Below are 18,700 nucleotides of genomic sequence, written 5' to 3'. Positions count from 1 at the left end.
TACTTGTAACAGAGTACTTCTACATTGCAGTACTGACACTTTTACTTAAGTCAAACATCACACCTACTGGCCACCACTAGTAGGTGTGAACAGGCTCCGGTCCGTGGAGAGTGTGACCGTGGGTGGGTGGGCAGGCTGCAGTGTGCCAGCCGGGCGAGTTTAATGTCACTCCACGGACAGAAGGGTTGGAGAGTGACAAACATTGGCACATGCCAGTGCATGCCAAGGCTCACAAGAGTCCAGCTGGCGCTTAAGGACTGGGATTGGAACAAAGCCCGTTTATAGATTTCCGTGGGACCTTTACACTCCACAACTAACCAGTGATTTGTGGTAACAAATTAATTCCCTGTTCATAGTACTGTATCTCCAAGCAGGATTGAGGATTCCGTTCTGTACACAGTATTTAGATTTAGCTCTTTAGGTTTATTATCCCCGCCAGGTGGACCGAATGGCTGAAGACTAGGGATTATGTGAGCGGCGGTGGTTCAGGGATAGAGTGGCCGATAGAGTGGCCGTTGGGAACCACAAGGTTCTCAGTTCAATCCCGGTGTCCTTGAGCTGAATTCCTAATTGCTCCCGACGTGCAGATTGGTGCCGTTGGGAACCACAAGGTTCTCAGTTCAATCCCGGTGTCCTTGAGCTGAACTCCTAATTGCTCCCGGCGTGCAGATTGGTGACTATTGCATGGTATCCTCCGCCATTGGTGTATGAATGCGTGAATGTAAAGCGCTTTGGATAAAAGCGCTATATAAATACACCATTTACCATTATGTTTTCGCCCCTGTGCATATGTGCCGGTCGTCTGTAAACAGCAAATCTCCGGCACCGTCGGACCAATCGGCGTGAAACTTTGCATGCACACTCACTAGGCCAAGGAACAAACTCTGCCCCCAAATGTTTCAAATTGGCCCCATGCTATAACAGGCCAATTGCAGTTTTGGCCTATAACTCTTGAACCGTACGGCATACAATTGACATTCCATTTTCTCTGGATTCTTTGGATCACGACACCATTTCCCACTGAGGCCATGCCTGGTTGTGTACTCACTGTCCCCTGGAGGAGTGGATCAATAGGGTGATCAGGGTGGAGGTGGCTGGACACACACAGTTGAGAGCCAGCATGGCGTACTTAAACTCCTCTTCACACACCACATGATCTGAGAGAGAGAGAGAGAAAGAGGCACATCAGTGGCGGATCACGCACGCATGTCCGCCTCAGCAAAACATAAACAACAACCATAAATCCTCGCCGTCGGGTGGAAACCCATATGTCCAAAACATTTCTGAAAGCTCTCGTTCCATTTTCTGAAAACATAATTAACATATATTGTATATTTTCTCTACTTGGCTTGACGGTCTTGTACGAAGTAGAAATTAAGTGAAAAACAGAACAAGTTGAAATGTGAAGATACAAGGTTTACAATACTGATGCTTCACCAACCAGGCAGAACACTAGATGTTCATCTGCATATCTGGTTTCTTTATGGTTATGCATGAGTCATAGTGACCTGCCTATACAGTATATGGATATATCAGGTTTATTTATGGTTATTGTAAGTGAGAGTGACACGGCTGTGGTCCGTTGGCCGGCCCTCCTCCCCCATTTCCTTAGAATTAACAGTTTGGGACATACTACTTTCCGACTACTACTGTATGTATGATAATAATGCATACATATACTTCTCCACTAACAGCTCGCATGCTGTCTAAAAGCTGCTGTAATTGAGGTTAAAATTAAGTAAGGCCTTTGGGCTGCTGTAGAGACACATCATGCATTTCACTAATTACGCTGATGAAATTAATCATTTTTTTATCTCCGGCCACACACACACACACACACACACACACACACACACACACACACACACACACACACACACACACACACACTGTAGATGTACTGTGTAATTGCAGTAATGTGTCAGGCAGCTGGATATTTAAACGTATAAAAATATGCATGCAGGGCCAACAGGGAATAATTAAATGGAATTAAGCCCCAGAATCATCATGTTGTCTCATTGGCTTTGCTCTGGTGTTCACCCCCTATAATATAATATAGGGGGTAAACACAAGCTATACACCGAATTCTAAGACAATAATAATATAGGGCCTATATTATTATTGTCTTAGTATTCGGAGCCCATGGTTCTGTGCTGTCTGGGGAGACCTAGCAACAGGCCTGTGGCTTCCCCTCTCCATCCAACACTAAAGGTAGCTCGCCGTCAGTGGTGGTAGGTGTTGGAAAGCGCCGGAAATCTGCTGTTGAAAGCGTCGAAAACTGCAAGCTGCTTTCTTATGACTGTCGGATAGCAGTGGGCTTGTTGTTAAAAAATCACACCCGTGTGAAGTGAGGGGCGCTCTTACAACATCAATTACAACATAATGTTTAAAGGGCACTTTTAGCAAAACATATACAGCGCGACGCATTGTGACCTTGTTGAGAGCTTGTAGATCAGCTATTTTCAGGGCGCGACCCCGCACTCTTTAGCTACTGAAGAGGCGGGTGTACGACATGGATTATCACACATAGGACAAATTCTTTACATAAAATTCTGCGTTAAAGTTTACGAGAGTTCGGAAAAAGGCAATTCTCCTGAATGCTGCCTTTGATTACGGAATGGAAAGGAAAGTGGGGGCATTTCGCATTTCGTTCACCATAGTAAATGCCGCATTCATGCTCTGGAGAGGACACTTTGTTACAGACACGTAAAAGGGCAGGGGCTCAAGCCCCAATTGGACCTAGTATGTGTGCACGTGCCTGACCTTTAGGGGCCAACCGATAACTGTTAATTGTATCACGGAACGTTCGTTACATCAAAGCAAAGGCTTGTTTTAAAAGGAAACTTAGACTCTACTGTACATCAGTGGTTCTCAAACTAATGTATTTGGCCAAGGACCCCCATCTGAAAAGGTTTTGTGCCAGGGACCCCCCAGAAGAGAAGATTCATGTTAAAATAAATTGTTCTTCATAATGTTTGAAAAATAGCAGATGTACAAGCTGGCACAAAGTGAGTTTGCAGATCGGCTATTGGATAGTGCTTAAGTGATTTCCACAGCTCACAGGAGCCAACACAACCACCAGTGATCGAACACAGATAACAGTCTGCTCATTTCATCTGTTGCTGTCAGCACAAATCATCCCTTTTGTGGAAAGAGCAATATCATTTTATATAAGCAGGGAGCTGGGCCCAGGGAAAATCCACCAGCCCCCTGCTGTGTAATTCCTGATTGCATTATCTACAGTGACGAGCAAGCATATTACACCTGTCTCCTTTACCGACATGCCTTGATGTTGAAATGTGCAAACTTCAGAGAGCAGTCTGGTATTTAAATTTAAATGTAGCAATATGCCAGCTGGCATGAAAACTCCACAGTCTGCTCCTCAAACAAGACATCCACAAAATGCAATTCGCTGCTCTGCAGGTGAACCCCACTTATTCTGGTTGTCCTTGGCAGTGCAGGTCCTTTGGAAAAAAAATAAAGACATCAAAAGATCAAAGATGCGGTTATAATCCGTCTGTAATGGATAAAGCCTTGGCCTGGAACCTTCTTTTAAAGTGTTATTTCGGCCCTTAACCACAACACTCTCCACTCTCCAGTGATTCACGGGTTGAGAAGTTGAACCCCTGCCCTACTTCATCATACTCACTGTGAGCTTAAGTTGTACATAATCTATTTTCACAATTTAAAAATGTTTTATAAAATAACAAGGACATAGAAGGTTTCCACCCGATACCCAAAGAAATAAAGAGGCTAAGTAGACCTGAATTCATGAATGGCGTGGTGATGGCTATCAGTCTTAATTAATGCTTGTTTGTCAGCGAGAGCTGTAAATAGTACTTTATGTTGAGCAGTGATAGCAGAGAGCTGGTATTCAGTCTCATCCCATTCAAAATAGTGGCTTTTAACACAGCACTAATGGACCTTGTGAAAGGACTTGATTGAATCAACTTCACTTGGTTCTTGACAGCACACACACACACACACACACACACACACACACACACACACACACACACACACACACACTATAGGTCTGTCACAATTATTACATAATCATAAAATCTCAATTATTTGAGATAATCCCAATTATTTGGCATAGTTGAAAAATGTGCCAAATAGCAGATCTACAAGCTCACATTGTGATTAGACGATTATGTGTAATTGTGACAATTATTTAGTTACTTTAGTTGTAGATTAACATGATATATTATATTTAGTCTCTCCGAGACTCTCTTGTGTGAGTGAACTTCTCATCCTCTCTCTAAGGGAGATGCCAGCCACCCGTCAGAGAAAACTGACGGGTGGTGCTGACTTCAGTGATGCTTGCTGCTTCCTGACCGCATCCCTGTCGTGGCAATAATCACGTTAACCCACACCCTCTCGTGTAATATTGCTTAAGTCAACCCTGTTTCTTTTATAACTTGTATTCTAATATAACTTCTAATATAAATTAAAAGGCTAATGTCAAATCGATTTATCTCATATGTTAATTAAAAGTGACCAGTTATCCACACAATTTTTTGTATTGATAACTTTTGCTTAAAAATAAGATGCTGTAGGGTTATCAATTGCAAAAATGCAGGTTGATCTGTGTGGAAAAAAAGAAGACTCATCAATATTTTTTAACAAGCACACTGGGTGTAGCAAGAGGAATTCATCTTTCTTTTTTTCCCCGCGTTTTCATAGAATGACTTGTCAAACTGTCATGGAAATGGCACATATTGCATAATGAGTACTTTTGGTAAGTATATTTTGATGCCAATACTTAGAGAGAAGAAACACGGCTTTCCAAATGGCAACATGAAAACGATATGGACACCCCATGGCATGCGGCCAACGCAATCTGTGCACGGAGATGTGGGAATAGTAGATGCAAATGCAAATGCGCCGGCGAGGCCAACAACCAGAAATGCCCAGATGACATTTGCAGAGAGGCTCTAGGAGCAGATAGGAGATCTCTCTCAGGTGGAAAAACGGGAAAGGAATCACAGCAGATGCTGATTGACATCACTGGACATGAACAGCAGGCTGGAGACGTCAGCCGCTTCAAAGCAACAGCGGTGTCAAGCAGAGGGTCCTAACCACCGGTACGCGGACCAGAGCCGGTCCTACCACCGGTACGCGGACCAGAGCCGGTCCTACCACCGGTACGTGGACCAGAGCCGGTCCTACCACCGGTACGTGGACCAGAGCCGGTCCTACCACCGGTACGCAGACCAGAGCCGGTCCTACCACCGGTACACGGACCAGAGCCGGTCCTACCACCGGTACGCGGACCAGAGCCGGTCCTACCACCGGTACGCGGACCAGAGCCGGTCCTACCACCGGTACGCGGACCAGAGCGCGGACCAGAGCCGGTCCTAACACCGGTACGCGTAGAGCCGGTCCTACCACCGGTACGCGGACCAGAGCCGGTCCTACCACCGGTACGCGGACCAGAGCCGGTCCCTACCACCGGTACGCGGACCAGAGCCGGTCCTACCACCGGTACGCGGACCAGAGCCGGTCCTAACACCGGTACGCGGACCAGAGCCGGTCCTACCACCGGTACACGGACCAGAGCCGGTCCGTGTAGCCGGTCCTACCACCGGTACGCGGACCAGAGCCGGTCCTACCACCGGTACACGGACCAGAGCCGGTCCTACCACCGGTACGCGGACCAGAGCCGGTGCTACCACCGGTACGCAGACCAGAGCCGGTCCTCATAACCCTGCAACTAAAGCTATCAGATCCTCCACTCTCAAACTCCTTGCAGTTCCTCCATCAAACCTAAAAACCAGAGGGGATCGGTCTTTGTCTGTAGCTGCTCCGACATTATGGAATGATCTTCCTTTTCACATTAAGGCTAGCCCCACCCTTGAGACTTTTAAATCCAAATTGAAAACATCTTTTTAGTCTGACTTTTAACACAGTTTGAGGTTTTTTGCATGTTGTTGTTTGCTGTTTTTCTTGTAATTTTGTTTTGTTTAGCCTGTTTCATTATTGAGCTATGGTATCAAAGATACCAATACCAAGGACTCGTCAGTGATGTCACGTCCCAGTGGTTTTTAAACAGTTTCGAGTCTGTGCTTCTTCCATGTTGCATAACAACAGTGACATTACTGTCAAATCCTTGGCATCTTTATCGTGGTAGCCAATTTATTTCACGTGTCTTCACTCTTCATTATCAGATGTGTGACAACAAGCTTTCCTACTTTGTCCCAATCGCGCTAATGAAACACTAAACGGGATTATTATTTCATGTCAACGTTCAAGCACAACTATCAGAAGATGTAACCCAGGGAAAGTCATTTGTCACAATGCAAGTTTCACTACCGTAATAACCTTTTTTAATCAATCATCCTTTTTGATATAATGCCACGCCATTTGTCGCTATATAAATTATTGTAGCAACATGGAAAGTGTCACCGATGGCGATGGCTGTCCCGGGTAATAAAAGTATACCCACGTACAGGTTTAACAGATCTAAACAGGCTAGTTTTCACTCTTTGCTGAATTATATCTTATCTGGTAATGGACCAAAAATCACTTCCAGCAATCCTTCTAGTCCTTCTTCTTCTATTATCTCTCCCGTCATCCTCTGCTCTCCTGTCCTCTCTCTCTCTCTCTCTCTGCTTGAGGGGCCTGGACTCACACTGCCACACAAACCTGATTACCCACATGAAGTCAAACACACGCAACAAGACACACGCATCTATTGTACACACGCACGCACGCGCGCACTTGCAAGCACGCTGTGAACGGAAATCAATTACCACAACACAGCACTCAGCACAACAAACCCATCCTGCTTCCGTAAAAGCCTCTGTCTCTCTTTTGGCCACACAGCCCATTTGGACACGCTCTGATCTTTTCCCAATGAGTGTTATAGCCGTCAAGCTATTCTCGGGGATCAAATCAAGTCTTGACTGCAGGGCTCATTAAAAGCCTCCCACACTGGCACTTAGCCGGCATTTTCCAAGCAGTGTCACATTGAGGCAACACCACTAAAAGCCCACGTGATGGCATGCTGATTGGTTTCCCTGGGTGTCCCTATCTTAACTCATTTTGGGCGGGAACCCCTGTTGGTGTTTCAAGCATTATGTTATACTTTAGCTATTGAAAAATAGCAGATCTACAAGCTCATAGCTTGTAGGTCTGCTATTTTTTTTTAATCGTGAAAATGTGGTGCAAATCTTTAAATATATATTTCAGAGCGAACATTTTTAACCAACATATTGGCTTCTGGGTGGTCCCTGGAACTACATATTTTGAGATGGGGGTCCGTGGCCCAATAGAGATAATTCTGGGGGTCCTTGACATGAAAAAGGTTGAGCACCACTGACAGAAACATGGGGTTTTCAGAACCTCAGTCCAAAATGGGTTAATGGCACAGAGAACTCTAGTGATCATTAGTGTTCTGATTCATAATGAATAGCTTGTAAAGCCCAGGCGGGGTTCTCAACCTGCGGGCTACGGACCACTGGTGGAGCGTGATTGTGTTGCAACTTCCATGTGGGCGCCCAAAATAATTGGAAAAACATTGAATATATCTCACGTTGATTACGGTAGGTGATGTAAAACAAACGGTGCCAACACAAACATTAAATTCTCTTTATTGTTAATGGCATTTAATGTTGACAAAATTATTTGTTATTGGAAACTTATAATATTCATGCTATTTCCATTTATCCAATCCGGATGAATGGATGGATTGATCATTAAAATATGTTTATGTAGTGATTTTGAGAGGTGTTTCAGTGTACAATGTAAATCAATGAGGAGCTGGAAATACTCAACTAAAGTACAAATACCTCAAAATTGTACAGTGCAGTAAATGTACTTAGTTATTTTACACCACTGATTGATGGTCTATTTTCTGGCATTAGCACACACCATGCTCTTATTCCACAACGGCACCTCGTCACGTATCCAGCGAGCAGTAGAGGCTGCTAAAGCACCTGCTGCTCCAACAATGGCTGCTTTGTTTCAAAACAAAGAGCCCCACTACACCGACACCGACTCAAAATAAGTTAATGAACCTTGCGAGGCGCCACAGGGATGTTTGCTTTCAGCGCCTGTCCTCGGATGATACAGTAACAGCATCACATCAAACGGAGCGTTGAGAGTTCACTCACTCACTCACTCTCCTCTCCTCTCCCTTTGGCAGTTTGGCTGTGAAATGTAAAACCTCGCCAAGCTGGTGAAGCCTAAAACAGCCTCCTTTTTCCAAACAAAGGCTGGGTTGCGCAACAGAGAGAGAGAGAGAGAGACACACACATACACACACACAAACACACACACACGCACACGCACACACATTACACACACACACAATTTGAGTGGAAGGAGATGAGGGAGCCTGTTTGCTAATTCTTTCTCTCACCGAATTGAAGACAATGAACAGACAGGGGGTAGGGGCTCATCACTGCAGGTTAGTACAGGCCACAAACTTATCAGAGGAAAGCAGATTCTCTTTACCACGGTAGCAAGTAAAGCGTTAATTATTAATAGCGACAGGTGGGAAGGGAGCAAGCTGGTGGCGAGCTAGAATTGAGTTTGACACTCTTCACGGCTACATGTGACAAGCGATGTGTGTGTCGTATGTGTGTGTTAGGGAGAGAGAGAGAGATAAAGAGAGAGAGAGAGAGACATATAGACGGAGTGAGAGAGTGAGCGTTACTCCACGTGTTTTTTTCCCTCTCCTCCGGTAGCTGTTGATTGGCATTTTGTGTCGAGCAAGAGAAGGAACACGGTTTTCCAAATGGCAACATGAAAACGACACGGACACCCCATGGCATGCGGCCAACGCAATCTGTCCATGGAGATGTGGGAATAGTAGATGCAAATGCAAATGCGCCGGCGAGGCCAACAACCGGAAATACCCAGATGAGACATTTGCAAAGTGGCTCTAGGAGCAGATAGGTGTACCACTGTCAGACAGTGACCTACTGTATAAACTAAACCCGCAATAAAATAGTATTTTTTGTTACATTTTATATCCACAAAAATATTCTCTTGAAACTCTGTCACAATATATTATAGCAATCTACATCGGAAGTTTATGTCAAAGAAACAAAACAGACAGAAATGTAGTTTACTTCTCTCTGCGCTCTTCAGCTGTACATCTCCATCCACTTGTAGGTTTTACACAGTATAATTCATTCATCCTCAATAGTGTCTTTGGCTGAATGATGGTCTAACTCTTAGCAGCACCAAACGGAAAACAAAAGGTGACAGAGCGTGCCCACACTGTGGAATGCCCTCCCACGGGTGTTGAGATCCGCAGCCTCGGTTGACATTTTTAAAAATCAACTCAATACTTTGCTATTTGCACAAGCTTTTCCTAATTGTAATTTGCCTGTCTTTGTTTTTAATTTCTGCATGTAAAGCACTTGTGTTAAAGCACACAGTTTTCTCTGTGAGAAGTGCTATATAAATAAAATGTACTTACTTACTTACATTATTGATGAATAGAACAAAGAGCTTGTGCCCTTGTCAGTTGGATGCTCAAAAAACAAACAAAAAAGCCAAACATTGTCCTTAATACGAACATGTAAGCACTTCTCCATGCCAGCCTGCCTCCAATATTCTCACAAAGACACTTCCAAGCCAGTGAACACGGTCTTGTGGGCGGCCCCCAACTTCAAGTTGTGGCCCCCTGCCTAATCTAGTTGAATACCCCTGCCCTACACCCTAAACTAAAGCAACCAGGATGCCAACATTTGGTTCTATTGTGAATTATCAACCTTTTATATAAGGCCTTATTATAGGCTGAAATAGCAAAATGTGGACTTCTGAGGAATATTCTAATGTAATACAGGTCCTACTCTTCTATCAGGAGGAGAACAAAACTTGACCTTGTTTTCCTGTAACTTTTACTTGTCCTCTTCATGAAGTTTTACTTTCACCTCAAAAGTCATGAAATGTATCCAAGAGATTTACAGGATCCCAATTAAAAAATAGCAAAAGATAATTCAGGATTTCAATTGAAATAAAGCAAAAATAGCTGATCTACAAGCTCAAAACACATCGCAGTGTGACGCGTTTTGAGCTTGTAGATCGGCTATTTTTGCTACGACAGTAATAATTAATTTTGAATTGCATTTTTATAGCGCTTTTCTATGCACTACGTGCTTACTCAAAGCGCTTACAATGGTTCATTCATTCATACATTGGGAGTAATAATGCAATGTGTCCCTCTGTCTTGAGTGAGTGTGAACATATCATTTTTCGACCGCGGTCGAGATCATAGATTTCACAATGCCACGCCAGACTTTCCAGTCCTTCATTGCCATCCCCAGTTCCTGCTTACTGATGCATGTGTCCCTAGCGATGACATCAGGGGATGACAGTTTTCTACTTCTGGTCTGCTTTGAGGCAGGATTGTGGAAGTCTGATAGAAACAGACAAGTATGTGCTGCACGCATCAGTGAGTGCACCATGCACTCAACAACATGCACTCAACAAGATAAGCTACCCAATTGAGTCTGTTCCAGTATTATCAGGCTTTCTCAGCTTATGTACCGCACGCACGCACACACGCAGGCACACGGGCACACACACACACACACACACACACACACACACACACACACACACACACACACACACACAGTCGCTCCCTGCCAACCTGCAAATTTGACGTGGAACTTGTTTTCCGGCTTGAGAATCTGAACGTACAGGGGGCAATTCGGGGCAAAGTCTTTCACTGCCCACGCTCGAAGAATGGTCTGGTGATCCTGAGAGAGAGAGAGAGAGAGAGAGAGAGAGAGAGAGATGCTCATCATGTCAGCCTGTCAATGGGTGTTGTGATAGCAGAGGTTATGTGTCATCTGTGAAGCCTCGTTAAACCACAGACAGTGCACGCACGCACGCACGCACACACACACATACACTCACACACACACACTCACACACACACACTCACACACACACACACACACACACACACACACACACACACACACACACATACAGCGTTCCAATTCTAATATACTTTCATCCACAAGTGTTCATGGCTGTGTGTGAGTGTGCACTAAAGGAGAGGATGGATGGAGGAGGCATGGGGAGAATACCAACAGATGTTAACAGAGCTGCAGTTACACGTTGTCCTCTCTAAACTGTTTATATTCATGGAGGAGTATGGGCGGGAGGGGGATGAGGGTAGGCGGTTGAGAGTCTGAGATGATGGGGGTTGTCGGGACACTAGTCACTGCATCATGGGTGAGAAGGGGAGACGGTTTTAGGAACGTACAGCAGCGAAGCGATCCACCTCGAACCGGTTGCTGAGGATAAAGCAGGCCTCGGCGTCGTCCATCCTACGGGGGATTAGTAGAGCACGAGGTCAAAGGGAAAGCCATGGACACAGGGTCCCAATGACAGAGAGAGAGAGGGAGAGGGGGGGGGGGGGGGGGAGAGAATCGGAGAGGCGTGATGGAAGGGGAAAAAGAGAGAGGGAGGACGTTGTCATGTTATTGAGAGAGCGAGGACAAAGGAGCGGGCTCCAGGACAATAGAACAAAAAAAACGCGTCCTTCAAACCCACGCTGTTTATGAACGAGATAGAAGGAGTCACATTAAATCAAATTTGGTATTGCAGTTTGGACCCAAGCACATGAACACGCTGGTCCGTTGACTATCATTGTGCACGTTCATGATGTCACGTGAACGCTGTTTCAAACGTGAACGCACGTGAACGCGTGCAATGATAGTCAACGGCCAGCGCGTTCATGTGTTTGGGTCCAATCCATCCCAGAATGCATTCTGTTCCTACCCGGAAGGAGGAGTGAAGTCGCCTCATGCACTTTTGAGCAACTTAATGCAAGTGGATGGGAGGAGAACTCGGGTGCCGTCTCTATTCATATAAACTCTAAGGGGCCGACGTGCCGAAATTATGATGAGCTCCCGCTTTTATGTGCCACTTCTGTGTGTTGAGGCTTCAGTTGTTGTAGGTGTAGTGTAGGCAGTGTAGAGTGTTTCAACATTTCTGTATTGATAATTTTACTTAAGTAAAAACAAGAAATATTACATAGTAATATTTGTCAGGTGAAACAAACGCTGTCTCCGTGCATCTTTCCTGCTCTCCAGTTTGCTCATAACATTAGCCGGTGTTATATCAGGCGCTCCGCTCCGCTGCAGTGTTTATATATGTCTATGGTTTAGAGTGTGGTCTCACTGGTCTGGGCATTGCAGACTTCCGCCGTGCCCGTGTCATAGGTTAGGAGGCAGCCAATCATGACTAGGTCGCTTCTACACGATTGGCTGGCTGCTCCCATTGGCTTAGGCGGCGTTTAGGCGGCTCCCATTGGCTTAGGTGGCATGGGGGCGACTCCCATTGATGACTAGGTTCGCTTACATTTCATGAGCTGAAGAATGTGAGTACTTTCTCCACCAGGTGTGGAGTTACAGACTCTCTGGGGGGTTCTTGAAATGAAAAGGTTTGAGGACAGGTGGCGGCGAGCCTCCTATCTCTGCCTGTACTGTGGAGGACTGACTCACTTGGTCCTCATCAGGTCCTCTACTGTGTGTGGAGGACTGACTCACTTGGCCCTCATCAGGTCCTCTACTGTGTGTGGAGGACTGACTCACTTGGCCCTCATCAGGTCCTGTACTGTGTGGAGGACTGACTCACTTGGCCCTCATCAGGTCCTGTACTGTATGGAGGACTGACTCACTTGGCCCTCATCAGGTCCTGTAGTGTGTATGGAGGACTGACTCACTTGGCCCTCATCAGGTCCTGTACTGTATGGAGGACTGACTCACTTGGCCCTCATCAGGTCCTGGTCCTTGAGGGCAGAGCCCTGCAGGTAGATGACCCTCTGGGCCCACAGGGGAACATGGAGAACCCGGCGCACCTGGACGTCCATCTCAGCTGGACACAGGATCACGACATAGTAATCCTACGCACGCACCCACGTACGCACACGCGCACACACACACACACACACACACACAGACACACACACACACAATTGAGTGATTGATTCACCGTCACCGATAATAACAGGAAATATCAGATCTAACAGCAGACCTAAAAGCCGATCGTGATAGACGTTGTGAGCATTAATATTGGCTTGTAATTTCTTTGGTGTGCAACTTTGGTGTGCAACTACTAACATACATCAAAAGTATCAATCCTGCCTGCTGTTTGCTCACAGTGAGAGCTGAATGAGAGAGAGAGAGAGAGAGAGAGAGAGAGAGAGAGAGAGGCATGCTTCAAATGGCAAGACACATTTACAGACACACACACACACACACACACACACACACATACACGTCGATGCACAAACAAACTCATACATCTGCTGTGACATAAATAAGACAGGCGTTTGATCTGCATTAATGCTTCTGCAGCGGATTAGAGACAAGACATGCACAGTACAAAAGTACACAACAGCATGCCCTCTTGCCCATTGTGAAAACATTTAACCACATTAATTCTGTGTCCCTATTTTGTGAAACATTTTACATCGTTTTTTTTGACAACAAAAATGGTATCAAATGAGGATCTGTGCAACGGTTCCCAAAACGTTCAGCCCGCGACCCCCCAAAATAATGATATTTGAAGTTGAATTGGGGACGCCCAAACATGACAAGAACTTGGAATTGTATATATATTACATTTAGTTTAACTCGGTTCCACAGACACATTAAAGAGCAAAAAGAAATGCACGTTTCCGACAGTGTCTTTTTCTTTGTTTTTCAAAGATACCCTTTAATGCACTTTTGTCCTACACACCTGTCACCAACCTTTTGAGGTGTTCATCTGCCTTTTTCTATAAAGCCAATTTGGTATTAAAAAGGTCTTAAAAGTAAATTGTCACTTTGAGCAGATTCACTGTATCTGCACATACAGACACTTATACTGTATGTTGGTTTGTTTTTAGTGGGAACCACTAAAAACAAAAGAGGTTGAGAATGACTGGTGGAGTAGTGGTTCAAGAGACCTGCAGACGGGGGTGAGCAAAGAACTCATTGAGGAAGTCCATGAGAAGGTCTATCTTCAGGCAGCTGACACACAGCACCACATGCTTCTCCGTCTGGGCCCGGTAGCGGCTGTAGTTCCCTCCAGACTTCTGACGCTCCATCCACAGGAAGGCCAACTGCTCGAACTGAACTCAGATAATACAGATGAGAAAGAAAAAGCACTTACTTAAAAGTAACAAAATAGCAATGTGAGCAATACTCTTCTTTGTTGCCATGAAAAAAGAAAACGGGTTGAGACCAACTTTTCTTCCCTTACAGAACTCTCTGGTGATCTAGTTTTAAATGCATTCCACTCTGCTAAATGCTTGCAACGGTTAGATATGAACGGTGTACCACAATGCTGTGTGGTAGGCTACAGGCTGCAAGTTTCTCACTCACCAGATATCTATGTCAGAGTTGTCTTCATTGGCAGCACGTATAGCCTCACACACTGGTACCTAACTATTTATTTATAAATCCAACCTTGGCTTGCTTCCCTCCCTCCTACCTTTGTGGGTCTATTTCACACAAAAACCAGTAACCACAGCTTACAGCTTCAACCGACTTACTTACTGTCCCTTAAACTGAACTTGGCAAATGTAATTTCCAGTGTGCTAGCTGCCCCTGCAGCTTGGAACAACTTGCAGACTGATGCAAGTGTTTCAGTCTCATAGGAAGAGTGTTTTGGGGGGCATTAAGACAAGTGCTAATGTATGCCACGGATGGGAGGCATTCAGAAGGAGTTTGGATAGCAAAAAAGGGGAAGGCATATCGACAGAATTAACAGCAGTTTCAGATTCAAATCAAGAAAATGGGTTGTCCAAATTGAGCAGGAGCAGGTGTTCGCAAAGACGTCCGATGGAGACATTTAGTGGAAATTGAGGGAAATGAGGGGAAATGAATTGTGGACTACTGGAGCGATAGAGGACACATTAGTCATAGCCATAGAAAACAGATTAATTGAAGTAGAGATCTAGAGTCTAGACAGACAGTTGCTTTGAATGCTGATATGATCTCCAGCTCTTCTGTGAAGACTCGGGACTGGCCAAACACACACACACGCGCGCGCGCGCACGCACACGCACATCAAGGGGGTGAGGTAAAGGGGGAGTAGGGGTTGGGTGCTTTCTAAATGTCAGGGGTTATTTAAGGATGAAAGATGGGTAGTGGGCGTCAAGCAGCATGTTGGCGATGCAAAGTTCACCTTGTCTTTTTGAGTCAGCTTTTTCTCGTTGTCTCCGTAAAATGGATGTTTTTACGTTCGTTTAATTCATTTTTCATCACAGAACTATGTATTGGATAGGACAAGGCTCGTAACAGGAGGCAATAGGGCGCTTGCTGCCAAGGGCTCCACATTACAGTATGTGGAATAAACGTCCACTGGACTGCTTTCTTTCACGACGTGTACACACAGACGAGGCAATTATTCATATTTTTAACACGACTCCTGAGAATACAGGAACGCAAGCACTGCAGACCAACGAGTCTGAGTGAATGTTAGTTAGAATTATTGCATTTAAACTGGATAATTATGTTGGTGTGCAAACGGTGTGCAAACGGTGTTCCTAGAGTAAATATGGTGTAGTATAATGATGTGGAAATTGATCTGGGGAGTTGAACTTGCAGAGACCAGGCTCTCATGTTTATCTGGCGGAGTGGAAGTAATAATAATATATACGATTTATATAGCGCTTTTCAAGGTACCCAAAGTCGCTTCAACATAAACATTGTAACTCATTATTCACTACCCTCAGTCGCTCTTCAATACACCGCCTCCAGTTGGTGCAAAATGCAGCTGCTAGACTTTTAACGAACACTTTTAGAGGTTCTCATATCACCCCTGTGCTTGCTGCTTTACACTGGCTTACAATTGACTGCATAATTGTTTTTAAAAATGTATTAATCACTTTTAAAGCTCTCCATGGGCTGTCTCCCTTGTATATAACTGAACAATAATCCCCTATAGCAAATGTGAGAACACTGAGGTCTTCAGGTAAGACCTTCTTAAAGTTCCTAATACAAAACTAAGAACTAAAGGCGATAGAGCTTTTGCAGTTGTAGCCCCTACCCTATGGAATTAATTACCCCTTTCCCTAAGGAGGGCAGAATCTGTCGACACATTAAAAAAGCTGCTAAAAACCCATTTGTTTCGTAAGCACTTCGTAAGCTATCATAAGCACTACCGCATGTTTAAGTCCGGGCATGTTTAGGTCCGGGCGGCTATAGTAGCGGTCCAGGCACCTAGGCTGCCTGGCGGCGTGTCGCAGGGGTCGACTACCGATCCTGACGACCTTTGCCACATGTCACCCCCCATCTCTCTCCCCATTTCCTGTCACCATACTGTACACTATCCAAGGCAGAAAAATCCATCTTTAAAAAAAAACACATTCCCCTGTGGGTCGGTCAACGGTCTCGTTCGGCCCACCGTACGTCACCTGGATCGGAAGCACGATGAGAGCCACAAAGATCATGATGACCACCAGCAGCTGCGAGGGCCAGATCTGGGGGGTGACGTCTCCAAAGCCCACCGTGGAGAAGGTGACCACGCAGAAGTAGAGCGAGTCGAACAGCGTCAGGTTGTTCCCCGCCCGCTCCAGATGCTGGATACCACAGATGCTGAGAGGGGGAGGGGGGAGAGGGACGCGGGGGATATGGCCAAGATGCAGATGGTGGAGGAAAGGGATGATGAGAGAGAAGGATATGGCCAAGATGCAGATGGTGGAGGAAAGGGATGATGAGAGAGAAGGATATGGCCAAGATGCAGATGGTGGAGGAAAGGGATGATGAGAGAGAAGGATATGACCAAGATGCAGATGGTGAAGGAAAGGGATGATGAGAGAGAAGGATATGACCAAGATGCAGATGGTGAAGGAAAGGGATGATGAGAGAGGCAGAGGTGTAAAAGGAAAGGAAAAAGAGTTTCGGGTCAGAAGAGATAATGTAAGTGTCCATGAATAACAGAGGATATTGATGGATAGCAGTGCTTTATCTCTTTATCTGTGTGTTTGTGTGTGCAGGCGTGCGCGTGCATCAGTGCGTGCATGCAAACTGATATAGTGATGGTGGACATACAGTCCGAGACTCCGAGTGCCCTTTTGTGAGATTGCTTGCTTAATGCGCGCGTGCGTGCACGACAGAGAGCCAAATGTGTGTGCACTATCATGCAGCGTTTGCCCACCACACCGGTGTGGGTGTTTACCCAGTATTTAGGTGTAAGATGAGTCAACAAGCAGACGGGCGGTCACGAAAAGGTCAAAGCGTTTCATTCACGCTTCTGTCTCTAGGAGGACCCTACTGGGTAGTAATCTGCAGCTCTTATACATCCAGACCAGACACAACGGTGAACTGAACACGTCTCTAGGAGGACCCTACTGGGTAGTAATCTGCATCTCTTATACATCCAGACCAGACACAACGGTGAACTGAACACGTCTCACCTCGTATATCATCCGCCTTGGAGGCAGCTCTTATTTCAGACCACTATCTCACTCTGAAAGCTTTCCATTCATGCTGAAACCCTCCTGAACCAATCACGCCCACCATCCGCCCGCCTGCCTGCATGTCTGTCTTTGCTTCAGGCATAACGTACTCTTTCCTCACAGGCATCCCGGGCTGGAAATTCAGGTCAGTCAGCCCAACGGTTGTATCCAACGTATCGTTACCAGCACTTGTAAATCACTGGAAAGCACCTCTGCATGCAAATGATCTTTGTGTGCACTCCACATCTCGTTGTTAAATCAGGAGGGAAAAAACGTTTCCACACACACACACACACACACACACACACACACACACACACACACACACACACACACACACACACACAAGGGGCTGTATTTTGCGTGTCTTAAGTACCAGGTCTTATTACCTAACTTGAGTAAACTAAAGACCTGGAGGCGTGATCAATGCTCTTTGGCCACTCAGAATAGCCAGATCACGCCTCCAGGTCTTTAGTTTACTCAAGTTAGGGAATAAGACCTGGTACTTAAGACACGCAAAATACAGCCCATTATGTCTGGAATCTAAAGGGTTGCTATGAAACATGCTGAGCATAACGGTGCCTGGAGGATGATGAACCATAACGATCTGGGTATCCCTGTGACGTTCAATGGTAAATATTAGGGATGTCCCGATCACGTTTCTTTTTACTCCCGATCCGATTCCGATCATTTGATTTTGAGACATACCGATACCCGATCTTTCCTGATCCGATCTTTATATTTTTATATAACACTATATCACAAATGGCAAATATCCTAATCTATGTCACTCTAGTCTAGTGTGTTGTGTTGCCTTTCAATTATTGAAAGGCAAAATGTGACTATACTTTTATTAGAATGACTGTCATTGTTTATTTATTTGCTTATACATCTTTCTTTGAGATTTACATTAGACAATAAAAAATCTGATCTTTTCTCCCCGATTCCGATCTTTTGAAAATCATGTGATCGGAGCTGATTTCCGATCACCCGATCCGATCGGGACAACCCTAGTAAATATGTTCAAACCTAAATGATTTGAGTATCCCTGATTCCCTGTGACGTTCAATGGTAAATATGTACAAACCTAAATAAGATGTTATATGTAGTTTTGATAAGCTTGATCCTATAATGATTCATAGACAATTTTGTAACAATTACAGTTCATTTTTCAAATCAATTCTAAGAAGAGGAACATCTTTTCAAACAGACTTTATTATGTTTTTAGGGCTGTTTAACATTGGACTCATGGCATAGATAGATAGATAGATA

The 18,700-nt window shown here is 45.1% G+C and overlaps 1 protein-coding gene across 1 annotated transcript in view; it reads right to left on the bottom strand.

Moving 5' to 3' along the window:
* The window catches only part of kcnt2b (potassium sodium-activated channel subfamily T member 2b), a gene marked incomplete at both ends in the record, with an annotated part of 81,360 nt that overhangs the window by 19,664 nt on the left and 42,996 nt on the right, over positions 1-18,700 (bottom strand). Inside the window, 6 exons of the mRNA XM_080775653.1 lie at positions 1,049-1,157; positions 10,616-10,724; positions 11,240-11,303; positions 12,747-12,883; positions 13,931-14,095; positions 16,385-16,565. Coding sequence (XP_080631779.1) covers positions 1,049-1,157; positions 10,616-10,724; positions 11,240-11,303; positions 12,747-12,883; positions 13,931-14,095; positions 16,385-16,565 — 765 coding nt within the window. The remainder of the gene's footprint in view (positions 1-1,048; positions 1,158-10,615; positions 10,725-11,239; positions 11,304-12,746; positions 12,884-13,930; positions 14,096-16,384; positions 16,566-18,700) is intronic.

The sequence above is a fragment of the Protomyctophum bolini genome (assembly GCF_963924005.1).
Source record: "Protomyctophum bolini genome assembly, chromosome: 11".
In the NCBI taxonomy this organism is placed as follows: Eukaryota; Metazoa; Chordata; class Actinopteri; order Myctophiformes; family Myctophidae; genus Protomyctophum; species Protomyctophum bolini.
This window is presented reverse-complemented; position numbering and strand designations above follow the sequence as displayed.